This window comes from Micropterus dolomieu, linkage group LG05 (assembly GCF_021292245.1).
Source record: "Micropterus dolomieu isolate WLL.071019.BEF.003 ecotype Adirondacks linkage group LG05, ASM2129224v1, whole genome shotgun sequence".
Taxonomy (NCBI): domain Eukaryota; kingdom Metazoa; phylum Chordata; class Actinopteri; order Centrarchiformes; family Centrarchidae; genus Micropterus; species Micropterus dolomieu.
In genome coordinates this window covers 25,076,380-25,102,894 of record NC_060154.1, presented here as the reverse complement: position 1 = coordinate 25,102,894, position 26,515 = coordinate 25,076,380, and the positions used below count along the sequence as shown (strand labels likewise).

Genomic DNA, 26,515 nt, shown 5'->3' with positions numbered 1-26,515 from the left:
GAGCAGAATAAAGGGAATCAAAGGATTTTTTCCCTTAAATGGACTAATTTTCTCCTTGAATTATGAAAGTAATGGCTAGGTAACAGCCTGTGCACAGTACCCGACGGCTTAATGCTTCCTAAATCCTTCCACGTGGCTCCACTAGTCCTGGCAATTAGGCCTCATTATAGCCTCATAAAGGACCTCATTTGTGGGATTACTTAATAGACAATGAAATTTTATCGTGCAGAATTATGGAAAAATAATATTAGAGCTTGCATGGTGTGATGAGGGCGCGCGCCACGCATCATTCCGCTTGGTTTGCTCCCTCTCTCCCTCTCTCTCTCCCCCTCTCTTGTTTCAGACTGTTATCTGTACCATAACAACTCTGTGCGTCTTCCTTGTCAACCGCCGGATTATTATAGCAATTACTGTCTGTGTGACAGACATGTTTGTTTGTATCATTATTGGGGTTGGATTTTAAAGACTTTCTAATTCTTTGAAAAGCTGCATTTTAACTCACAGTTCAATAGGTGCTTCAGTCGTCTATAATCGTGCATTTACTGCATTATGAGGGGGTGGGTGGATTTCAAACAAACAAAAAAGAGGTGACTTATTAAAACTTGGTATCCACAACAGGCCGGTTGCTCTTGTGTTTATGGGGAAAGTGTGTTTTTGTCTGGAGTTGAGTGGAGAAACTAACACATGTTGTGCTGGACCTGGACCTACAGACGGCTCGCCTCTGTCTGAAGGCGTTACTTGGCAGATGAAAGCGGAAGCTAAACCTACCGGTGACCCGTCTGCAGGATCAAACCCACTAATTATTGTCACAAGATGAGGGATTAACGCATTTCTGAAATAGCTGCCTGTTTACCCACGCACAGACCGACCATTATAAACACTTTCTAATTGAATCCTAATCGCCATCAAATAACCGCAGCCCAGACTCGCCAGCAGTTCATAATTCTTTAATTGCTGGAAGTGAAACCTGGACCAACCGGATTCAAAGTATGATTAGGCTGCAAAGCAATTAGTGCTAGTCACTAAAATCGCATTTGGCAAAAATAAATCGATTATCAAATAAAAGTAGGTCTGGATAAAGTCTATCATATAGCTGTGTTTTCTTTACATGTCAGACTCACCACACGGTCATTTTAAATAATAAGCACATTTTCATTGATCTATAGATTTTAGGGAGACAAGAATAATGATCAAATCACCTTTAGTCAATAAGAGACTTATAGTGATTATTGTGTTACAACAAGAAATAAAAGGCTACAGGTTATTCTTTCATCTCTTCCTATGACTTAAAGTACTGTAAACTTATATTATTGAAGTGTTACTTTGTGTCTAGAGTTTAAAATAGTAAGTTCCACGTCAGAAATACAGATTTTAGAAGCATGCTTGCGAAAACTGTGTTTGTGCATAATTTCATTCTGTCACATTGTTTTAAAATAATGGTTCTGTTATTAAATAATCTGCTAGAGGAGGACTTGTAGTTTATATAAATAAAATAAATGTAGTCTGTATGTGTCCAAGACTTTTCTAGATTCGGGGATAATAGAGTAAATCTGCAAGTTAGGATTGGAGGCACAGGGAGACATCACGTGGTTTGGGTCGCTGACAGTATAAACCCTTAGAGACGGGTGCGCACGTGGGTGACGCTGCAGGGCCAACCCTCTTCGGGGTCCCTTTTGTTGAACCATCAAACATAAGCACCTTTGGAGATCCCGAGGGGTTCAGAAGAGAAACAGCTATCATCTTGTGCACGGAGCGATCACTTATCAGCAACGCAGCCATGTCGAGGTCTTTTTACGTTGATTCTTTAATAATCAAGGATACGGTGCGACCTGGACCAGCTGAGCATCCAGGACAAGACTTCCTTATTCCCATCAGCATGCATTCTCCGAGCGTAATGACGGTGACCGCTCCGATATGCCCATCCAGGAAAAATGGGACTTTCTGTGTTTGCCCGCTGTGCGTCACGTCCCACATCCACTCTTCCCGCACCGGCATTCCCATGCTGAAGAGTCAGTTCCCAGGAGCGGAGGCACAGTACTGTCAGAGAATAGCGCATCAGCCACCTGCACTCGCGCATCCGGGACACACACCTGTCTGCACGCCCACCTTCAGCGTCACAGATCCCCGAAGATACCACTGTCTTTCTGTTGGTAAGCCACCTGTTTACAGTCTCCACTCAATGCTCGGCAGTTGTTTGATAGTCTAGCTTCATTTCATGATTCACTTTCAGGAAGTTAGATTCTTAGTTAGATTGCTTTTACACACACCGATTTACGCGCGATGATTTGTTCCATTTGCGTCTTTGACTGAGTTTGCACTTGTAGTACCAAAAAGCTAAACGTCTGACACAAAAAAATGTTTTTTTTCCTCCAACAGGCGCCTCTGAGAACAGCCACATACAGAATGGAAAAAGGATGCGCACGGCTTTCACCAGCACGCAACTCCTGGAACTTGAAAGGGAGTTTTCCACGAACATGTATCTTTCGAGACTCAGAAGAATCGAAATCGCCACTTATTTGAACCTCTCAGAGAAACAGGTGAAAATTTGGTTTCAGAACCGCAGGGTGAAGCACAAGAAGGAGGGGAAAGCCACCCAGAGGAGCGCACACAACGGTTGCAAGTGCACAACCGGTCACACAGACTATTCAAGGTCAGAGGACGAGGAGTCTCTATCCCCGGCTTCTGCTGAGGAAGAGAAAGAGGTGTCACCCATCTGAGAGCAACGCGACACCCAAATTCCCACTGCTGGCACTTACTCTGCCTTGCTGCAGTTACGGCATCACGCAACCTCTGGGCCACAAATCTCCTGCATGAAGTCTCAGAAGAAGTGTTGAAAATGTCAGTTGTTCCTCACTTCATGTGTATCCTACTTTTAAATTAAAGGCAAAATGTGAATACATGTTTTAACACTGTCGTAAAATATTGGGTAATGTGACCTCCTGTATGCCGTATTTTGATCTCTTCAGGGTTCTCACCTACAAAGGTCTAGTAAAGTATACCCAGAAACTGTTTTCAATTATTGCCAGATATCCCATTACTGTCAGTGAGGTTGTGTGGTAATGAAAGCCCTTAGAAATAGTATAGGCCTAAACCGTGTGGAACCTGTACGCAACTATTTGTAAACTATGTATATCTGTATTTATTGTAATAAACATGACGAGTTGACCTAGACGTTGTCAGTGTTTTGACTAACTATGATCAATGGTGTGTTCAGTCATAAGAACGAAGAACCAATGCTGAAAATATTGATAAAGATATTAATAATAAAAACATTTTATACAAATGTATATTTGCAAATTGAAAATTGAGATAGTTCTATTAAAATGGGTCAGAAATAAATGTCCTTCATTTTGGAGTTTCAAAATATATAGGCCTATAATATAATGCATTATTATTGTGATAATTATCAACTTGTTATGACTTATTGATTGCCAGGAAGCACTGGTTCTATGTAGTTGTGGTATATTGAAAAAAATATCCTCTTTATAATGTATTGCAGAACTTTTTTACATTACATGTATTACATACATATCAGACAAAAAATATGGACCGCCTTTCAACATAATTCAGTCCACCAACACTAATTGCATCTTAAAAACTGTCAAACCAATTGGATCAATTTGTACGTCACTGTCTAAACAAAAATAACAATTTCACAAGGTTTCTATTGGATTGCAATGCACTATACAGGGTTTCTATTTTTATGGCCACTCTGCGTGAAAGCTAACGAGTTTTGCTAAGTGCACCTCAACTATGAGTGCAGTTTTCTTCCACTATAGATTTTACAACGCAAACGTTGCCACTCCTTTCTACCAAATGACAGTTATTATTATTAAGCTTTCATTAGGCCTACTACGCTATTTCTGTTGTGTTTAGTAGACTGGTGGAGCTGATATTCAAACAAAATTCACTGACGCAGAGCTCCATTTACATGATGTACTATGCTATTTAATTCAAAATGGATGAAGTGCTATATGAAAGTGTAGCTGTAATTTCTTCTCAGATCTGACCACAAATGGGTACCCGATAACGCCCCTGGGGAGCAGCCAATAGTCCATTAATGCTCGCTTTTGAAAAGATTTTGGTTGTCCAAAGCGAGTTTAATTGCGTTTTCGGTCCCACGTTGGTTGATTATGCTGCCATTGCTTCAAACCACAGAACAAGGATATATAGAAGTGGGCAAAGGCTTTGACAGGTTAGATTGTCCTGCCTTGGGACTCGCATTTAGCCGGAGACCCCCGACGGCTGTGTGCTCAGAGAGCTTTGAGGGACAGCTACAGGGTTCCTCCGAGCGACAGAGAACGATTTAGTCACTGTTTCATTAGGCACTATTTGAACCTTTCAACTTATGGTGAATTAAAGGGGGCACGCTCAAATGGAAAGACTCTGAGGGGGGATTACGTAGGAGGGGCCACTGGAAATTAGCTGACGCCTAATTTAACTCGTTTCTGTCAGAGTTTGGGATACATTCCTAATTGAGAGGGGAAGCAGGTGAAGTTTTGGTCCCACGCGGACCCATTCAGTGCTGGAATAAATGGTCCCCTTTCACATCCCGCTGATGATCATATATTATTGGGGGAAAGCCACCTAATGAATATATATTGAAGTTCCCATTAATCGAATTAGAGTTCCCTTGCAGGTGTGAAAGACCAAAGCAGCATTTAAAGCGATTAACAATAGAATAAACCGCAGTTTTGAGAAAGACACCCCCCTACCTCCCCTCGTTTCTGCCCCACAGGACGTGACCTCAGACTGTAAGGCCACTATAATGGGGTGAAGCTCATTCTGAGAGTTGATCTGTTTGTCCGGGTGAAATCGATGCCTCTCCCCAAACTGTCACACTCACTAAAACTTCTGATCTCACTGATTTAGCAAACAAAATGTTTAAAATAAGGCAAGGCAGAGGCTGCGGAATGTAAATATGTCTGATGAAAGGCGCTACACCTACTAATGCAGAGAAACGAGACGACTCCAAAAGACGTCAGGCCTGGCCACCATTGAAAATGTGGCAATTACGCATGACAAAAGACAATTAATAAGAGCGCTTTTCAGCCGGTTGCAGCTGCTGTCTCATGCGGAGAGATAGAGGCGAGAAGAAGATGAAGTGCCGGTGTGGAAAAGAGGGGAACAGTGTTGTCTTTTCCCGAAGAGATTTGTATCTCTGTCGAGTTTTGCATCTTTTGGCCACCACATTATACAAACATTTTGAACAATTCAATGCATCTTAAACGATGATGATGGCCTTCTATTAACCAGACAGAGTTCACCGTTGGCGACCAAACTACAGTGGGAAAAGGTATAACATTAAGGCTGTTGGATTTGGTATGTTGTGAATAATTGGGGGGCTAATTTGCGAACATCCTGTCACTGTGCTGAAGGGATGATCTGTGTGTGTGTGTGTGTGTGTGTGTGTGTGCGTGTGCGTGTGTGTGTGCGTGTGCGTGTGTGTGTGTGCGCGCGCGGAGTTGGTGCTAATCTTAATGGTGACTTGAAAATAAAAGTCAAGTGGGTAAATCCGTCTTTGCATAAAAAGGTCAGGTACATTCGCACACAGGGAGAGGCAGGGCCACAGGAACACTAGAGAGTTAATTTAAGTTAATTTAATTTTGCTGGGGCTAATCGTTCTTTGAATGATTGGCCAGTAAATGTCCTTTCTGGTAATAAAATTACCCCCACTTCTCTTAATATATAAATATAGCCTTTTTAAAATATAGTCTACACTGTTGGTATAACTGCATCTGTTCAGGCTGGGCCCCTGTAGTGTGTGAAAAAATATGTATGCTTTACAGCCTAATTTCTCTGTTGTTTGTTTTTATTTATCCATTTGTTTCATTAAGATTTAGTCGTTTTTGTTTATAAAAACTCACCTCCACTTCTAGTTAATGGCTGGTTCACTCGAGCCCGCAGAGCTCTACACAAAGCCTTCTGTCAGGGCCACTGCTTCAGGGAGGTCAAAGCTTTTGGAAAATAAAGACAGGAGGGAGGGGTTATTTATGTATGTATTTACTAGCTATATTGAAGGACAGACACATACATAGATACACAGAGTCAGTTCTTTGGCTGGGAGGTAAACGCTGCCAAGACTGGTAAGACACAGTTCAGCACGCTGGACAGCTCCCTCAGGGACGGCCGACCGAAGGCCACCGACACTCTGTGGAGTCATCTTCAAGGACTAGTCGCATCTACATGACTGCAGGACGTGCTGTGCTGCATGTCAATGTGTGTTCAGGTCCATTATGTTGTATGTACTCCTAATCACATATTTGTAAGAGTGGCAGTAGCAAAAACATCTCGTTAAAATCAGTTGATTAGCCAGGAATAAGCTTAACTCCAAATGTTAAGATTATTTAAAAGTTTGAAGAGAAGCCTTTTAAAACGCTAAGCACGTCAGGGCGTTGTTACTCTTGCAGTTTAGGCCTAATTTTCACACAGGAAGGATGAACCATGTGTCGAAATGATTTGCAATAGATGCTCAATTTGTTCGTTTTTAAAAGGAAGCTATCAAAATACATATTTGAAAAGTCCCCCTTGGACCTAAGCTTTAGTATATCTACTACCTATTTTGATACAGATTTCCATTAATGCAAAGCCCCCTGGTGGACAGTTGAAGGCAGGCCCGTACGGGTACTAAAAAAAGATGAGTGATGTTGGTAGAGGGCAGTGTCCCTATTTAAGCGATGATGTGCAAACATCCTGTGCACATTTTTAAAGCTACTGAGATTTCTTCCACGTAGGGCATATTTAAACAATTTAAATGTGTTTCATCATTATGTAGGCAAGAACACAACTTTTCAGTGATATTTAGTTGCAATAATTTAGAGAAAGCGGTGACGGTATAATATTTGACCCCCCCCACACACACACACACACACACACACACACACGCACCCCGACACACACACACACACACACTACATTAATTCACCAGAATCTAATTTGCATATATATATAAGTTTTTTTAAGGAAAAAGTGTTAAAAGAAAGTTCCTCAGAAGTGAGAACCTCAAACTGAACAAACCCTCCCAAGTTGAGATCCTTTGTTTGGAGAACAAGGACACTGCTCTTTTCGGCAACATGTGGAAGTAATTGCGGCAAGCGGCTGCATGGAGCTCGTGGGGTAGTGGGGGTGGTGGGTTCATCACCGGCCCCGGGCTCTGCTCCATGCAGAGACACCGGTCTGATGCCCCTCTTCTGTGCCCAGAGATAGGTGATTCATAGGGGCCCATTATTCTTATGTTGCCCCGGGGTAAGGGAGCTGGGGTAAAAACAAAACAATAATGGGTAGCTATGATTCAGACTCGGTAAACAGCTGACGCATGTGTGACAGTAAACAGGGGTCCCATTAGTATGGTGTCATTTCTTTTTTCGTAAAATTTAAGAGTAAGCGTGTGTGCGTGTGTGAGAGAGAGCGAGAGGGGGGTAAGAAGAGAGAGAGAGGGGGGGGGGTCTGAGAAAGCTGTGGCGTGAGATGTGATATAGCGGTGTTGGAGCGCCCTCTATGAGTTACGCGCTCCACTGTTCCCAGTTTCTAACTGATGCACAACAACACTGACCATTCACTGAGTTGCCATGCATCGTGCAAAAAAAGAGTAATAAGTGTAAATTTGTATTGTAGTTTGGTCATGACGCCTGATGGGTTAATAACTGTTCGCAGTGACACTAACCAGAACAAGAACATTTGTGCGAAGACGGTGAAACATCAGCAGATGCAACATTAGGTACTAGAAAACACACCAGTCCTATTTCTATCTTCCAAAAGTTCTTGTATCCAAATAAAACCCCATGAAAATGCCATTCCTTCCCTCATTTCGGCGGGGATATTCGTCTGCACTCCCCCCAACCCCCAAAACAGACTCTTACTTTGAAAAGGGGTCCAGCGCTTGGAGGGAGGAGAGGGAGGGGGGTGCCATTTCCTGAGAGTTATTTACTTTGAGCCAGATGATTTTTCGGAGGGGAGGAGGGTGGACTGTTACATTGAATCAGTTACAGGTCGCTTAGCTGGAGCGCAGTTGTGAGTACGGTCGCGGATGCGGACGGAGGGTCGCACATATGCTCTCACAGCGTAGGATCTCAGAGGATTACAGCCGCTGCAAAGGACCCTTACTGCGCCTTTTGGAGCGACCTATTCATTGTGGATATACTGACACGAAAGGAATATAAAGAGGGGGTTACTAAAAGGTAACTGATAGGTTGCTGGTATCCCAAAGATGATTGAAACTACTTTTTTAAAAGTTTGGGGTGTTTTTTTATCGAGTAAAGCAAGATAGAATCATATTCTATAGGTCTGATAGGAGTTTAATTGCAGACTTAATTGGTTTATCTAATTATTAGATTATGTCTGTCTGTTCTGGAAAAGTTTTTTGGAAACTTTTACGCATTAAAATGGGAACGCTCTGTTGCTCTACAAGTTGTATTCAACTTCTGCATTAGGCAATGCATTACATTTTGTTTAGATTAGATTTCTGCTCTCCGTGCACCATATGGTCTCAACCCTGGGCGCCGAGCAGGGAGATGTCGCTGACTCTGCTGGATAAAAGCGCTCGGTTTCAGCCTCACAGCTGGAGGTGTCACCTCGAAGACTGAAGGCACTATTGTGGGATGCCGCTTGGCGCTTAATGGGAAACACATTGGAAATTGTACATCACATTGTTTTGTCGTTTGGTCCTGGAATGTGAGGAATTAAAATGGAAAATCGGCACTGGAGTGAGTCCGTCTGAGGCTTCAGAGCTGCAGCTGAATGGATTCAAGGGGAGAAAAGAAGATTTCAGTGTGTTGTGAAGCCACGCATTCTTCATTACCCACTTACCCTGCTGTGTCACCAAGGGATTTTGCATAGGAATACTCCCGTGGTCAAATATTTAGACAGAAAATATTCAAAACTTTTTTAAAGTGCATTAATGCTTATTGCACATTTAAGTAAATTCTCTTTTCAAAATAATTTCCATGGAAATCAACCTTCTTGACGCGGACTTGAACGGAACCGTATCACCATCCTGTGGAGGGCAGAAAGTTGAGAAGCCTCCTCAGCTGTTGCTCAAATGTATCCAGCCAAGCAGAGTGGTGCATTTGTTATCTGCCACATTTGTGGAGTCGCTTGGTAGAAGCGGGGGAAATAAAGGAGCAGGATATGCGAGCATACGAGTTTGACTGCCACTCTAGGCTTAGTTAGATTTACGCGCAGCGGCTGGAGGATCCTCGCCAAACCGAGGCAAAAAATCCCTTATTGAAATTGTTTGAGACAAGGCGTGTGCACAAACACGTCAACACGGATTAGGCGTTTGTCGGATTCCCACGCGAATATGTAGGCTACTTTTGTGCGGAGTGGGCTCACTAATTATATAGTTAAACAAACCCAGGTTACCCATGGATAATTTCGGGTGAGCCAGAGCGGACAACCACAGGAAGCTATGCAAGGGCCAAAAGGTTTATTGTTTGGGGACACTGTCCATGCAAGATACAGAATATCCAAAATGATAGAAAGAGAGAAGATAAAGACAAGTTAATGTTAAATAGAACTTGAATTAGACATGCCTTGGATGGTGATTTTAGAAAGAACAGCTCTGATTTATGGAAATTAAAATGTTCAGAAACGCCTCTCAAACTGTGTGGCCCCTGATGAAAGCCCTGATCCAACATCAATCAGACAGAGAGACAGACAGACAGATCGGTCCGCTGGACCTGACAGGATCTGTATGATAGGTTGTGAGGAGTCTGGACAATACTTGAGAATATCTTAATTAGGCGTCCTTTAGACATCTGGTTTATTATGCTTCGATTGGATAAGAAAAAAGAATTTAAATAGGCTATAGACCTATATTTATAAAGGCTATATATATTTTTTAGGCTTAGAAATTCCAGTTTTTAGTCAAAGAAATGAAAAACGGGAATGTCCTTCAATCAGACGAAAAAGGAAAACTTTTTTTAAGGCGAGTGGGTAAACCGGAGATGGTGAAATCCAATTAGGTTTAGGGCCCTCAAAAGGTGGACTGTGTCGCCCTCTACCGACAGGCTTCATGTGCACTTGGAGCGCAGCGCTGCAGCGAGGAGCGCCCTGTCTGTCTCTCCATTCAATAGAGCCAGAAACTTGTAATCCTAACCTTTATCCCTCATCTGACGAAAAATAATTCCCCTACTAACCCTGTGATCAATTTAGACAGGTACCTTTTCAGTAGGCCACCTATGTGTGCTGTCAAGTTCCTCAGATCCCTCTATTAAGTGTTCGTGGAGGTTAGGAAGTCAATAAGCAATTGATTTATTAATCAAATTGTTATGTAATCCAATTGAATAACATGCAGAGACAGTGGTAATATATTTTATCAGGAAGGGCCAAACAATCCAAGTGTTTGCTTTAAATACTTGTTGATTAAATAACTCGCCTTTCTGTCTTTTACAGGCCAGAACATCCATAGTCATGGGTGGGGTAAAGACGTATGTCGTCTTTGGGGGTATCTTGGTGGTGCTTTCAGGTGAGTAACTTTATATCGTAACCTAATAGGATTAGTCTTGGTGTTTTGTTTTGTTTTTCCTTTTTTTTTTTTTTTATCAGTTCCTCTAATGTTTTCACAACTATCTTTCAGTTACATCTGGGCTGCCGTTACCTACCATTGTGTCCAACGAACAAGAGTTCATCCTGCAGCCCAATTCCGTGTTCAACATAAGCTGTACCGGTAAAAGAAACGTCGTTTGGGCTGAACCCCTGCCGAATAACGCCTTCGTTTACCCAGGGTACTACACGGCGACGCTCTTCATTTACAACGCAACTGTAGAAAACACCGGCTATTACATGTGTACCTATGAAACCCAGGAGGGTCCTCTGGCGGATGAACCGGGAGAAGACAGTGAGGCGGGAATTTATGTCTTTGTACCAGGTGAATATGTTTTTCACATGGTCCAGCAGTCATGGATATACTGTGTATGGACATGTAAAGACAGACCTGGGAACAATAGCAGAGTGGCCACTGTGGTCCCAAGTAACAAATGATATAGCTAAAACAGTATGTAACAGAAGCACATGTAGAACAACACACACACAAACACATACACACACACTGTAACAAATCAGTTACACAGCATTATCTAGGTAACATGAACTAGCATTAGCCACCATCATAGCAGACTAAGTAAGGCTGTAGCAGTAAAAATACCCCAGAGTGTATTAGCCTAAACTGAGCAAGTATGAGTACAATGGATCACAGTGATGCTTTTCAATCAAACCAAATCCCATTACTCAGTGTGACCTCCTTCCTTTCTGTGCGCACCTAGATCCCCTGGCTCCATTTGTTCCCGAGACGCCTGATAACTTGGTAGTCCCCATGGACACACCTGGAGTCCCCATCTCCTGCCGTGTGTCTGACCCCTACTTTCACGTCATCCTGAGGAGTGTCTCCAGCGGAGAGGAGATGTCTGTCTACTACGACAACAAGATGGGCTTCTTTGGAAGCCTGTTGCCTGGGCAGTACCAGTGTGAAACCATTGTGAACGGCCAGACATTCAGAAGTGTCATTTATACTGTGAAGGCTGAGGGTAAGTCAATGCGAATGTGCATATAGAGGCCATGAAGTGTTAAGGAAAAGGGACATTTCATAGATTTGCCGTTGTAGTTTCTTAAATTCTGTTGGTGTGTTGAATGAAGAGATCACTGAATCTATCTGGATTTTCACCTTGTGTGATTAAAATGTATTGTCTTTGTGAAATGAACAACTTTGATTGAGTAGGAGTCGTTATTATTGTGTAAATCTCAAAAAGAACTAAAGTGATACACTCATCAAGTCTGTCTACCATGAGAGGGCTGCAGGGTGATCTCACTACATGAGAGCCATGACATTATGTCATTATCACAGGGGGAGATGACTTAACACGGCTGTTTTCACTGTGTGTGTGTGTGTGTGTGTGTGTGTGTGTGTGTGTGTGTGTGTGTGTGTGTGAGTGAGTAATGACGACTTAGTGATCCACCACTTTGTGATTAATGAGCTCATGGTGATCAAGTTGTCACTATGTCGGGACCTGCGAGCTGACGGTGCTGATATTTGCTCTCTGGTGTCCCCTCTAGACCATGAAGAGAAGGAGGACTTTGACGTGGAAGTAAAAGTCAGTGAAGAGACGGTGAGAGCAGGGAAGCCTTTTAACGTCACATGTGTCGCTCCCACTGGATTGGGCTTTCAGCAGCAGTGGCTCCATCTTAAAAAACAGGCAAGATGCAATCCTTTTTCCTGTCTGTGTTTTTCTAAATTTCAATTTAGTCTCCCCTATGGCTTCATCCATAATCTGCTTCAGCCTGTCAGCCTTCTTGCCCTATTTCCTACAACCCCTTGTCATATTTCCATGTCATTTCCTACCCAGGAGCTCTGAGCCTTAAATTAGCGTGTAATGGTTTTGGACCTAAACGTAGCAGTGGCAAGTGGAATATAGCTCTGAGGACGGCCCTTAGTGGTTGCAAAGTATGTGTTAGGAAAGCAGCGACTGAATGTTGCGTCTTCATTATGAGGACAACCAGCCAAAAGGCTCCTGCTGCATCCGAAAGACACTGGCGGAAAAGTTAAAGTTCAGGACAAATGGCTCAAAGGAAGCAGGCAGTTCAAAAGAAGAAAAAAAAGGATAGTAAATCCTTTGACCCCTGTGACCTTAAGACGTGTAGGACAGATGCTGTCTGCATATGACAGCCAAATAAACATTTAATGCTTTTGAAGTGTGAGCTGAAAGGATCCAAAAGAGTCTCGTGCAATTTATGCTTGTTTATATTTACATTCAGATTCTTAATCTATACAGCACGTTCTCTGTCTCTCTGCATGGGATTGCTCTAAGCCCTTTTCCAGAAACAGTGAGGGTAGGAACGCTTGAGTCTCGACTCCTGGTTTTGGTTTCAGTTGCAATTATAGGCTTTTAAAAGGCTCTGTGATCCTGATTTATCTCCTGTGGCCTAGCAAGTGTTTTAACCATTAGCCTTCTGCCGCACGACAAACCCATTCTCATACATTGTACCTGTAAAACGGAAAAACACTGAGAGTTAAAAAATTCACATATCTTATTACGGAGATTTTTTCTTTTATTCCGGTGAGATTGGATCTCAAACCCATATTGTTCTGTTCTTATAGGCTGTGGACGCAGTTCAGATGAAACAGACCTTTCCTGACCGGGTCATCTACACCCTCAGTATCCCACAAGCCACCTCTCAGGACAGCGGCACCTACGAGTGCTCCATCACCCACAAAATCAGCGGAAAGGTCAGAGTCAGCATAGCGGCTGTCACCGTCTTCGGTAAGTCTTTGTCCACTTACAAACATTTTCTGGATACCTTTTTAATGAGTTCTCAGCAGAACCCATAAACCCCCTTAATCCAAATTTAATATTCTCATCATCATTTGGGTAAAAGTGGTAAAACATGGTTCCACATATGTGCACAAGGTGCTTTTAGTGATGTGTGGAAGTAAATTTCTACCATCCGACTGTTAAGCTTCACCTCTACTTTCAACATCAGCTACTGTGTTTTATGGGATGGCTTCAGCAGATGTGTGTCAGGCCTTCATTTCACCTCAGACCCCTCTGTCACTCTGCCTCAATCCTCGCCTTGCTCCACTGTCTCCCTGTTTTTACTCACTGAATCCATTTTCATCCACTATCACTTGCTCATTCTTTTCTTCTTTTCTGTTTCTCACCTCTAGAGGAGGATTCCTTTGTGGCACTGGACCATAGTGGGATTCTAGCTACGGAGTTTGTCAGCCTTTTAGAGGAGACAGAGTTTACCATCCTCATTAATGCCTACCCGGCCCCTAAAGTGATGTGGCTGAAAGACGGCAAAGCCATACCACAGAACTACTACGTCCTCACCAAAACAAGCCACCTTGAAGGGAATCGGTGAGGATAACAGTTGTGATTTGTAATAGATCAATAGGTGAGGCTTTTTACTTTCAGTTCTGACTGCAGTTGATTTATCAGTAAATATGAAGCTTAGCTTAGCACAAAGACTGGAAGCAGAAAACTGCTATCCTGGCTCTGTCCAAAGGTAACTTCATCCATCTAAAACTAACTAATTAACATGCTACTTCTCATTTGTTGAATCTATTTTAAGTCTGTTATGTGCCTGACTGTTTCTTGGCTGGGAGCAGTAACCTACTGAAGTAATAGCCCGGCACATAATCCAGTGAAAAACCACAACTTGCCATTTTAAATCTCTCCAACCAAATAAATGACATCAGTGAACATAAAAGGTGCTGGTGGATGTATTTGGTTACCTTCAGACAGAGCCAGACTGGCTGTTTCCCCGTTTCCAGTCTTTATGCTAAGCTAAGCTAACCACCAGCTGGCCCCAGCTTTGTATTTACTGTACAGGTGTGAAAGTGGCTCTTCACCTAACCCTATGCAAGAAAGCAGAAAAGTGCATTTCCCAAACTGTCAACTTTTCCTTTAAATGACAAAAAGCATTTGCCAATCTTCGTCTCACAGGTACCAAAGCATTCTGATATTACGGCAGCCTCTGGTGAAAGACAACGGGAATTACACCATCACAGCCCTCAGTGGCTCTCACACTGCTCAGTTCTCCTTTAGCCTCAAAGTGAAAGGTAAGAGAGATATCGTACAGTAGACGGATACGTGGATAGATAGGTTGAGGATTTGTGATCAATGGCTGAGCGTTGTACATGTCTTTCTTTCAGCCCCTACTGCAGTGATGTTCCCAGCATCCTCAGCCCCTGTGCTGCTGCCACAGGTAGAGGAGATGGTCGTGCCCCTCTACACTCCTTTCACCTTGACCTGTCGGGGAGAGGCAAAACTAGCATGGGAGACGCCGCTCGATGTGGCCGAGAAAACACAGGAGGACAACAGCGGCCTGTTTGTCACCACCATCACTGTGGACAACCCTACTGCAATGCACACCGGTTACTACACATGCTTGTACAGTAATACCACTGAGGATACAGAGCGCAGCAGCATCTACATCTATGTGCCAGGTATGGGGTACATAGCAGCTTTCAGCTTGTGTGTTTTTATTATTTCACGTTATTATCTTGGTCTGAGAAATGTATTTTGTCTCCAACTCAGATCCCGATGTTCCTTTTGTGCCATCACCGGCACCTTTTGGCAACCATGTCCTGTCTGACCACGAGGAGATGGAGATCCAGTGTCGGGTGTCTGATCCCAGGACCAACGTGACCCTGGTAAACGTTGACACCGATCACCCTGTGCCTAGTTTTTATGACAGCAAGAGGGGCGCTCTGGGAGTATTCACTGCTGGAACATACGTCTGTAAGACCGTCATAAACGGGGAGGAACACTACAGCGAGGAATACATCGTCCATGGCTGGACAGGTTCGTGTTCACGTGTTTGTGAACGTGTAAATCTGTGTCAGTAGATGTGTGTAGCATCACTTGGAAAAGAGGCATTTCACCTTGCAAAGCTGATCTGTCAGCTCTATGTTTTCTTTGCTGGATCTGTGCCCTCCCACAGGCATTTTGACCTTGTCAATTATTGTATCTCAGGTGGCACTGCAGGTTTCACTGAACTGCATGTTGAACTGACAGCCAAACGGACTGCGCTGCTGGTGGGAGACACCTTAACAGTCACCTGTCTGGCTCGGGGATCTTTGATTCTGGACGACCACTGGAAATACCCTGGCAAAGTGGTAAGGGCATACGTCATCCTATGCAGCACAAAGAACATCCATCCATCCATCCATCTTCATCCGCTTATTGGGGCGCGGGGCACAAAGAACAGTTGAAACTAATTACGTGTTTTGGTGTCCTATTGAAGGTGGTTTGAAAATCAAGTACCCGATGTTCCTTTCTCTTTGACAGACTAATCGTGCTGTCAAAACAGTGCATGAGAACAAGAGGGATCAGGAGATCCTTTACACCCTGACGATCCAGCAGGCTTCAACCAAAGACAGCGGCATCTACTCTTGCTCCATCACTGATATTATTAGTAATGAGAGCCAGACAAAGGAACTCATCATTCAAGTTTTTGGTATGAAAGCTGTATTTTGTGTACATACTGTAATTATCATGCGGTATAATTTCATAAATTCTTATCTTTCCTGTGGTGATTGAATGAATTGCTGATTGTCTGTCGGCCTCTCTTCTTTTCTAACAGCAAGTCAGTTTATGTCTATCTCGCCGGAGTTCGGAGGATATGAATCGGCAGAGCTGGATGAGGTCCGGGAGTTCAGGGCCCAAATCACCTCCTTCCCCAGTGCTCATGTCTCTTGGCTTAAAGATGGCATCCCACTCAGTGATGTGACAGCGGAGATCTCCACCAGCCTGCGGCAGCTCAACGAGACCAGGTGAGACCCCCATACAAGTTCAACTAATAACAGCAGAGCTAATGACAAGCTCAGAGTGAACACGTTCCCGGCCTGTCATTAGGGTTTAGTGCGTGGTGAACTTCTATGACTGTGTGTTTATTGCAGTGTCTCGTTTCATTGCTCTGTGTAGCTACATGAGTGTTCTTACTCTGATCCGGGCCAAGGAGGAGGACAGCGGGAACTACACCATGCGAGTCAAGAATGGAGACCAAAGTCAAGACGTTGGATGGATCCTGGAGGTCAAAGGTCAGAGACAGGAATGCAACAAGCCTTTTATTACCTTTATTTCCTTAGAAACCGCTGTCACAACCTTTCAGCCCCCGTTATAGTCTTTTTCTCACATATTTACACACACTTTGCTTCTGTCTGACTTGGCACTGTCACAGTGCCTGCAGTCATTGTGGACCTGATGGACATCCACCACGGTTCAGCCACGGGCCAGTCTGTGGTGTGTATTACTAGAGGGCAGCCCACACCTGTGGTGGAGTGGTTCATCTGTAAGAACATCAAACGGTAAGTCCTCTTTAGTACATCCATCTATTCTACAACCAACATGAGTGCTTTCAGACTTCAGTATCTACATACATGCAGCCAATACACACTTTATATTTCTCTCGTCCTTTGTTTACATTAAGTTGTGCCAATGACTCGTCTTCCTGGGTGCCCCTCCCACCAAACTCCACGGAGATCACAATGGATTCACACTTTGATGAGGACAATAACCTGGAGAGCCAGGTCTTGTTTGGCCATCTTGAAAACACACTGTCTGTGCGCTGCTTGGCCAGGAACGAAATGGCCACGGTCAGCAGGGAGGTCAAATTGGTGTCCAGTGGTAAGAACACATTTCATCCATGTTTGTTTCCTCTGAAGTAACTTTACCCAGCTTTTAAATCGACATATGATGTTGTTATTTCCACCTTGTTTCCTCTGAAGTTCCTTCCATTTCTGACACTCAGAGTGTGAAAGGCTTTGTAAGTGACTGTGTTCAGGGCTGAGATAGTGCTGTCAGTGTTGCAGCAGCTGTCAGATGATGAGTTTGCAGTGAGACAGCTGATAGGGGGGCTGTGCTTTAGCCACGAGGAAGGGGCTCTTATTCTGACAGCTTATTCAGAGAAGCATGAGATCATTAGGCCATTTGGTTTGGCTTTACACTCCTAACCTCAGCTCCTCACAAAGCATGTGCCTGGATACCTCCCCTAACCCCCAACCTCCATGTTATCTTCCCAGCATACCTTTTGGTCCTAGTAATATGGGCACCTTGCGGATTTAATTGTCTCTTAAGCCTAACAGGCGACATTTCTTATGCGACACGTAGAACATATTTCACTGCAAGCATTTCATTTGTCATTATAACATGTCGACACATCAGTGTCTAACAAGTGTGATCACTGGCTCTCCTCCCGAACAGGCCCTCACCCAGAGCTGACTGTAGCTGCTGCTGTGCTGGTGCTCCTGGTCATTGTCATCATCTCACTCATTGTCTTGGTTGTTATCTGGAAACAGGTATTGCTGCCATTATTCTGTTCTCACATATTCACTCTCTCATCTTTTCGTCTGCTTATTCACTTGTTTATGCGTTTATGCGAGGAAAACGTTTTTGGAGCGAATGCGCCTTGCAAAATCAAGCGAAAATGTTTCTGATTCATGTTTTCAGATTGAGACTGTAGCTTCCTTGCTGCCCTCCAGCATGTTTTCAGATTGAGACTTGACAGATAACAAACAGAGATGCAGTTGTGCAAATTATTTTGAGTATCCATCAAATAATAATGCTCCTAACCAAAGAAAAGTCTACTCAGCTACTAAAAATAAAAGAAAAAACAATTTGTGGGTGGACTTTACAAGGCCAGGAGAAAATTGCTCTTGAAAACAACTCATTATGGTAAAACTGTCCCAAAAGCCAAATATGATACACCAACAATCCCCTGACCTGACTTGACAAAGGTAATTAATTAGTTCTCATGTGTTTTGTCATCTAGAAGCCACGGTACGAGATACGCTGGAGGGTCATAGAGTCTGTGAGCCCAGACGGCCATGAGTACATCTATGTGGATCCCATGCAGCTTCCCTATGACTCCAGATGGGAGTTCCCCCGTGACAGACTTGTGCTCGGTGAGCTGACTGCTATTTCTCATGTGCTAAAGCTAGAGTCTTGTGCCGGTGGCTTTGCAGCCTCCCTGCAGGGATGTTCTGGTCAGGATGTCTCACTCTGTCTTTGAAGTGAGGCTGTTATAAACTAATCAGGCATAGGCAGTAGGGGTCTGCTGGCTGGGGGTTTGTTTGACTTAGTGATTAAGGGGACATTCAGCCATTGAAAGGGTCACAAATGAGAAAGCAGAGGCCTTTTAAGTGCATGGCTTTGTTTGTATGCCTGTGTTGTGCAGGTGTTTGTTGTCATTCTTTGTTGATTATTAATCCTATGACTCCAATTTTGTGTTTTTTCAGGTCGTATCTTGGGCTCTGGGGCATTTGGGAAGGTGGTGGAGGGCACTGCCTACGGACTCAGCCGCTCCCAACCTGTCATGAAGGTGGCAGTGAAGATGCTGAAACGTGAGTTTCATGTCATACACAGCAACAGTATAGTCATCATGCGTATGATGACTATACTGTGGCACTGTTGCTGCATGCTCTGGTTTGGACATCCTGTAACCACTCTTGATCTTTAGACCAAAACAGATTCTCATGAGTTTATCAACAAACTATAACATATTACAAGTGGATTACTATTACAAGATATTTGAGCTATGTTGTCACCGGTAACATGATATGTTCTTTCCACCAGTAAAGTTTAGTTGAGGGCAGCTGTTGTTACTACTGGAAATAATATATACCATAAAACAGAGATTTTCAAACTTGAATTGCACATCAACACAGTCAGCAGTTGGAGCAGCAGCAGAGGCTCTGATAGACAGCAGTGACATGGAGGCAAATACTTTAAGACCGTAAGTGCCCAATTGCTGCAACTTGTGCCAAAATCACACTCTGACTGACAACACAGTCAAATCTGAACACACAGACATGATGCATCTTTAGATTCAGTGTGATCAACACTTGCATGGTTATTAGATATCCATTGTGAAAAAGCATCTCTTTACAACTCTCAGAAAAGTCTGAGAATCATCACGTTTTCCTCAGTATCAAAGTAAATTCAATGATGGTTTTCTGTACATCCATGAGTACATTGCCATCAGAATTGCTAATAGCTAATTCATCATATACCAAATTGCGAGATGGGTGGTGTTAGGGAGCTTTGAAAACTCCTCGGCATAAATCAAAAAGCCTAAAACACATTAGGCCTGTTAAACCCTTTAATATTAAAATGTTACAGAAGAAAATTGAAAGACGTAAGTGTAGCAACACCTCATGTGACAGCTGTTTTTCTTCAACTGGTGCGGAACCTTGTACTTGTGGCGGCAGCAGAGAATTGGAAAAAGTGATCAAAAGGCAGATACAAAAGCATCTACAGGATAATAAAGACACTGTTGTACAGCAGTTATAGAATTCAGATGAAAAAGGTTTGGGTGACTGCAGGGTTGACTTGCTTGATGGATGGATTATGCAGGATGATAGACACGGTTGCTGCACCTTCTTTCAGCCACGGCCCGCTCCAGTGAGAAACAGGCCCTCATGTCTGAACTGAAGATCATGACTCATCTTGGACCACATCTCAACATTGTCAACCTCCTGGGAGCCTGCACCAAGTCAGGTGAATAATACACATGCAAATTAGAGATATAAAGACACATTCATTCATCGACAAATAATGTACATAGTGCATAATAACAGCTTAGATTAACCATTGTTGCCTCTCCCTGCAATTTATTCACCACTTTACAAAGACTAACAATACCGCCCACTTTCATGCTGCCAAAAACACGTCTGTACATACACACACCCATTCAGATTTGGCATTAGCACACATTTACAGCTCCAACAGCCAAAATTGACTGACAACACTGTCTCAGCTCTTGGTGGGTGTGGTATTTTAATAGGCTTTTTATGGGAAAGTGCCTGCTTGCCCTCTTGACTGTGCTTTTAGCCTTTACGAGCCTCTGATAAGATTAGCCTGCAGCCTGACGCCGATGCACAACTTTATCTGCTGTGTTGTTCCCAGGCCCTATATACATCATCACAGAGTACTGCTTCTATGGGGATCTGGTCAACTACCTGCACAAGAACAGGGAGACCTTCCTCAGCCTGAACACAGAGAAAACTAAAAAAGAGCTGGACATCTTTGGAATGAACCCTGCAGATGAGAGCAGCAGGAGGTACCACATATAATGTTTTTAAAGCTTTTGTACATGCATTTACATGGAAAGTGTTAACACAAAAACACACACATTTAAGTACACTTGAATTTATTTCCCCTTTGCCACTCCCAAATATTACAACCATAGTCACAACAGTTTGTACTCCCACACACTCACATTCTCTCCTACCCCTAATCGGTAACTCTATCGCCATTTTCTCCATGGTTGAGAAGATAGTCTGGCGTCTTTGCCTAATCAAATCGCAGTCTGAAGTGGTCTCAGCTTTCAACCTAATTACATTGTTTTGGAGGTACCTGTTAATTCTGTCCTCCCAGACATTCATGGTGAAACAGCAGCCCTCTCTCTCCCGCCGAGGCTCATCTGTGTTGATGGATGACTCACAGTGACCACACCTCGAATTGACCATAACATGATTTAATCCTGGCTACCATGTTAGGCTCAACCACATCCAGAGAGGGAGTGAGAGGATTTAAGGACACACAATAGGGGACTTAATAAGACGTGTAACATAATGTATTATCACAACATGTCTTTGTGCCCCATGTCACATGGCTCAATATTCCCACAACCTGTCCTCACCTCCTCACTAACAGCAATCCTTCTTTGTGTCTCTCTTAACTTTGTACGCAGCTATGTGATCCTGTCTTTCGAGAGCAAAGGAGACTACATGGATATGAAGCAGGCTGACAACACTCAGTATGTGCCCATGCTGGAGATGAGCAAAACCTCTAAGTACTCAGACATCCAGGGGTCTAACGATGAATACCCACCCTCTTACGACCACCCACTCTCTCAGAAAGGATCAAGTGGTACGCACATGCAGTTTTCTTCCTCTTCTCTCCGTCCTCTTTTCACTCTCTCCTCTGAGGTATTGGTGTGTGCTTGCTTGGCTTTAGTGCTGTGTTTTAGTCAGTGTTGGTTGAGGAGTCCACCCTTGTCAGAATTTAGGACTGGTACAGCCCTGTAATTACATGGAGAGGATAATTGTAGCACACACATAATAATGCCCAGTTTCTCCCTGCCATTAGTAAAAGCCAGGTTTGAGCAGCCAGTACTATTTTTACAATACATGATGACCATATACTCGTGAACCGCCTCATGGTGTTTTCTGTGTTTTCTTTACCAGAGACGGACGACCTGTTGTCAGAAGACATGAACGAGGGCCTCACCACCACCGATCTGCTCAGTTTTACCTACCAGGTGGCCAAAGGCATGGAGTTTCTGGCTTCCAAAAATGTAAGTTTCGTTTGCAGAGGGACAATGAATGCACATCATATCTTTTTCTTTTTTCCATAGACGCATTTGTCCTGCTGGGGTTTGCACACCACATAGGCCCTGCATCCCCGCATTCCCTTTGCTTTCAACTGGTTGTGGATTTTGAACTGTGTCCTATAAGATGACAGCTGTGCTGGCCAAGGGGGACTTGAGAAAATCAGCAGTTGTGTGATAAGCAGTCCCGTGAAGGCTGCTGAGCACACTCAAGAGACAGGCCAGGAGCTGAATATAGTATCAGCACAGCCAGGGTTAGAATTACCAGGCAGGCACACGCTGCAGCCAGAGGATATTCAGCTTCATAGTTATTATCCCTAAATATCCAGTGGTCACGGCCATCTCTCCAGCTGGCATGTTTACACAAAGACCATGCTTTATAAAGCAATATGTAACTGCATTAAAAATGAACTCGGGTGAAATGCGATACATACAGAAATAGATGCTGTCAGTAGCTGTGGCAGCAAAATGTGTTTGGAAGGAACTGAGAATTCAAAACAATTGTGTATGATGCACTTGAGCACCTTTTCTTACTCTGTTAACAGTGTGTGCATCGGGACCTCGCTGCCAGGAATGTCCTCCTATCTCAGGGCAAGATAGTGAAGATCTGTGACTTTGGATTGGCCCGAGACATCATGCATGACAACAACTATGTCTCCAAAGGGAGCGTAAGTCTCCGTCCATACATAACTTTCACTTTATGCCTAAAACCTTGCTCTATTCTTCTTTTCCATAATGATTTTGCAAGTGCGATTTAATTTTCCTCTCTGCCATCATACAGACTTTTCTGCCCGTGAAGTGGATGGCTCCGGAGAGTATTTTTGACAATCTATACACCACTCTTAGTGATGTTTGGTCCTATGGAATCTTGCTCTGGGAGATATTCTCCTTAGGTGAGCCCCTGGAAACATCTATTAGAAAAGAAAAGATGGATTTAAGACTGGTGGTTGTTGATAAACTCATGAGAATCTTTTTCTGTCTGAAGGTGGCACCCCATACCCAGGAATGGTCGTGGATTCAAGCTTCTACAACAAGATCAAGAGTGGATACAGGATGTCTAAACCAGAGCACGCCCCTCACGACGTGTATGTAATCATTCGCATGATGACTACACTGTTGCTGTGTATGGCACAAAGCTTCCCTAACATCCTGTCACATGACGAATGTGTTGGGCTAACTCAGCACAGTTTGTTTGTGGACTGTGATATACAGCGGCTGACATGAGTTATGGCAAAATTGCATCGTACAGTACAGGTCATACAGTTCTCTATGGTAACATTGCCTGTTTTTGCTTTTTTCAGGTATGAAATGATGATGAAGTGCTGGAACAGCGAGCCCGAGAAGAGGCCTTCTTTCCTGGGTCTGAGTGATACTGTAGCTTCCTTGCTGCCCTCCAGCTACAAGAGGGTGAGTCTCTTTGTGACCTCTCGTGTCCCCAGACCTCTTTGGATTCTTGACACCTGCTTTCTTTTTTACCAGCTCTCATCCTTGACCCCATGGTTGGACCTGCACATTCTGATCCTCTCTTTCTTTTTGCATTTTCTGACTCACATTTACTTTTTTTGTGAGGTGCTTCAACCAGTACTTTTTGCCAAGCAAAGTACAGGTTGGAAATAATTTAAATACACTCTTAAAGTAGCAGGCTGCTCATTTAAAACTCCTTCCACTTCCTCTGAGAGTGCATTAGCAGTGTTTCTGCGGGCTCTCTGTGTTTCTGTAAAACAGAAACCTACAAGTGATTAGAGTGCAAATGCAGCAGCTGGATGTCAGAGCGGCTGGCCTCAGTCTGGGTAATGACGCAGCCTCAGTTCTCGCCTTCACCACCCAACCTTAATTACCCCATTAAACTCCACACCACACATGGTACATCAAAACAGCTTTACCTCTGCCTCCTTCACAGAGTTTTAATGGCTGGGGCAGACGAGGAACCGACTCTTGTTTTAGCACCACAGGCTTGTGTGATTTTCAGTTTGGATTGCACTATCCAGCTGGCAACACAACTAGTGATCACACTCACACCACAGCACACTCCTCTGGCTTTGTAGCGCTTCATTAATTCTGTGCTTATGCAGAAGTACAGATTCTATCATCATCACCTCTGTGCAGCAAAGATGAACACAAATGTTGACATGTGTCGTTTGTGTTCTAACTATCTAACAGAATTTTAATTTTACTGTATGCGTCTGTCTTGTACAGCATTATGAGAGGGTGAACCATGAGTTCCTGAAGAGCGACCACCCCGCTGTGACTCGGGTGTGCGTGGAAAACGATGACGCCTACATCGGCATCACCTACAAGAACCAAGGCAAGCTGAAGGACAGGGAAAGCGGCTTTGACGAACAGCGGCTGAGCTCTGATAGTGGCTACATCATTCCCCTCCCGGACCTGGACCCTATATCTGACGATGAATATGGAAAGAGGAACAGACACGGGTAAATGGAGCCAAACATTTACCTCTACCACTCTACCTTGTCTATGCTGCACCACAGATGGCACTAACGTCTGTTATTGGTGTCCCCTTGTAGCTCTCAGACATCCGAGGAGAGCGCCATTGAGACGGGCTCCAGTAGCTCCACTTTTGCTGCACGTGAGGGCGAGACACTGGAGGACATCACGCTGCTGGATGAGATGTGTCTGGACTGTAGTGACCTGGTGGAGGATAGCTTCCTGTGACACCTGCCCAGCCTGCAGAGCAGAAGCACCCAGAAAAAGGGGTTTAAGGACACAGGACACAAGGCTTGTAAATGAACCAAATACCCTGCTGTCTACCCTCAAGCCCTTCCATTCCTCCTCCTCGACCACCCATTCAGAGGACAGAACAAAACCACTTCACTGTCTGGATGAGTCTGTGGTGGCAGTACGGTATGCCCTTAACTTCTCCCTGGACACTGCCCCCTGTTGGGCTGGAGGAGTGAGTGAGCGTTGACGAAAACGTGACATCAAGGACTCAAGGAGCCACAAAGCCTGTGTGTCGGACCTATCAAGATAAAACAGATAAGATCAGATTGAAGTTTTAATTTGCAGAGCTTTATTCTATCGGGCATTCTTTTAACAGCAATATAAGCAAAAAGGGACGAGTTCAATATGTTGGTCAGCAATCTAAATGAACACCACAGGATTTCACTTATATGATGTATATTTAACCACTACAGATGCACTAAACTAGATGAGACCAATACTAGGAACAGCTTGGCAGGTAAACTCACTTCACAGTCACCTGCTTCAAGAGATGCACCTGATGCTGGCACAATCAGTAGCAATACCCGGATTTGAAAGCACAAAATCTGGACTATGTCCATTTCTTTTTTGGTATCTGATCATATAATGTTTTCAATGGCTAAATACGTGCAGTAATTCAAATTTATTTTTTTACTTTATCATTGTGTAAACATGTATTATTTGTGAATACCGAGTCGATATCGACCATAGCTGTTTGAATGGTTATGAGAATTAAGCTTTGAGTCGCATGCATCTTGGCAGTGTCTCACCTTTTGCCAAAATACAACATCATCCCTGATCAAGACTTCAGTCATATGTGTCATATGGGCTTCGAAAAACAAAGTGTGATTGTATTGTAAATAGCTCCAGAGTTGTTTTATAAGAGAGAGTTATTGGGAATAGTATTTTATGTAAGTACACATTATGCTTCTGCACCCTCAATCGCCCCATGATAGCCAAGGCTTTTGATTAATCAGTTACAATAAAATAAATATAACAAATTTTCCTCAATAGGAATAACAGAAAACATTTTCCATCGTAGTGGACAGCATATGGCATGGACAACATCCGTGGATTAGGAAGTTGTATGGGAAATATTCATATTTTTACATGTTTAGGTATGACAGGGATAGTATTAATTTGGCTACTACAAAAGGGATCAAAGAGAAACCCAGTTCACCATGCCAATATGGTAAAAAAAAAAAAAAATAGGTGAATTATATCCATTAGCTGTGCTTTACAAACAGGTTGTGCCCTCCATATTTTATCTACAGTCCTTAAGTCTATTAGCAGGTTCTAGTTATACTAAGACACTAGATGGACTAGAGATTCAAGTCGATCTGATGTTATACATCAGTTGTGTGTAAACTCTTTGTAATCCTCTGTATCTTCCTGCTACTGTACCAGCTGTGCCACTGCCTCTGCCTCTCTCTGTTGACTGTGATATAATCTGCAATCAGTTGTTGCACTTTCCTTTTTTTCCATTTATTTTGGATGTTGCAGAAATGTTAGCCAGGCTGAGCTTTAAAAAAAATGAAAGAAAGAAAGAAAAGGCATGCTTTGGCTTTAGATGTTTAAAGCAGTGCGGATGTGAATGTTTGTGCCATAGGAGAGTGATGTGTTGTTGACAGTACAGTATCTTTAATTATAGGTAATCACACCCAATATGATGATTTAATACATTTTTTCAATATTTTACATCATGTACATTCAGAAGATTTATATTTCAATAAATGATTTATAAAGTTAAAAGACATGTCCTCTGGCTCTCTATGATTTTAAAGACTTACACAACCACACGTTGCAATAATGTAAGTAATAGAAAAAGATTTATGAGGTGCATGTCTATGAGGAATGGGGGGACAATGGCCACTTGTATTGTACATTTCTGTCCACAAGGATATTAGATTGCAATATAGCAGCATTCCTGTATGACGAATATAAAAAACAAAGATGAATGGTAAAATAA

At 43.3% G+C, this 26,515-nt stretch overlaps 2 protein-coding genes across 2 annotated transcripts; both read left to right on the top strand.

Moving 5' to 3' along the window:
- Positions 1 to 1,704: 1,704 nt before the first annotated feature.
- On the top strand, positions 1,705 to 3,169 carry gsx2 (GS homeobox 2). Its single transcript, XM_046050319.1, has 2 exons — positions 1,705 to 2,150; positions 2,377 to 3,169. The coding sequence occupies exons 1-2, from the start codon at positions 1,778 to 1,780 to the stop codon at positions 2,715 to 2,717; spliced, it is 714 nt and encodes a 237-aa protein (XP_045906275.1). The 5' UTR covers positions 1,705 to 1,777; the 3' UTR covers positions 2,718 to 3,169.
- Positions 3,170 to 7,975: 4,806 nt separating this feature from the next.
- Positions 7,976 to 26,298, top strand: pdgfra (platelet-derived growth factor receptor, alpha polypeptide). Its single transcript, XM_046050190.1, has 29 exons — positions 7,976 to 8,177; positions 10,393 to 10,465; positions 10,577 to 10,867; positions 11,262 to 11,522; positions 12,049 to 12,188; positions 13,091 to 13,253; positions 13,658 to 13,850; positions 14,439 to 14,554; positions 14,648 to 14,941; positions 15,033 to 15,299; positions 15,471 to 15,613; positions 15,786 to 15,954; positions 16,081 to 16,270; positions 16,422 to 16,537; positions 16,678 to 16,804; positions 16,927 to 17,123; positions 17,700 to 17,794; positions 18,268 to 18,400; positions 18,734 to 18,838; positions 19,884 to 19,994; positions 20,403 to 20,556; positions 21,190 to 21,368; positions 21,686 to 21,795; positions 22,374 to 22,496; positions 22,610 to 22,721; positions 22,814 to 22,913; positions 23,130 to 23,235; positions 24,025 to 24,260; positions 24,354 to 26,298. The coding sequence occupies exons 2-29, from the start codon at positions 10,411 to 10,413 to the stop codon at positions 24,499 to 24,501; spliced, it is 4,434 nt and encodes a 1,477-aa protein (XP_045906146.1). The 5' UTR covers positions 7,976 to 8,177; positions 10,393 to 10,410; the 3' UTR covers positions 24,502 to 26,298.
- Positions 26,299 to 26,515: the final 217 nt, after the last annotated feature.

Bases quoted from the DNA above. Each gene is read 5' to 3' on its own strand.
- pdgfra (XM_046050190.1), top strand. From the start codon at position 10,411: ATGGGTGGGGTAAAGACGTATGTCGTCTTTGGGGGTATCTTGGTGGTG. The intron at 15,300-15,470 runs GTTCGTGTTCAC...ATTGTATCTCAG, and splicing joins CATCGTCCATGGCTGGACAG to GTGGCACTGCAGGTTTCACT. The intron at 17,124-17,699 runs GTAAGAACACAT...CCTCCCGAACAG, and splicing joins GGTCAAATTGGTGTCCAGTG to GCCCTCACCCAGAGCTGACT.
- gsx2 (XM_046050319.1), top strand. From the start codon at position 1,778: ATGTCGAGGTCTTTTTACGTTGATTCTTTAATAATCAAGGATACGGTG. The intron at 2,151-2,376 runs GTAAGCCACCTG...TTCCTCCAACAG, and splicing joins ATACCACTGTCTTTCTGTTG to GCGCCTCTGAGAACAGCCAC.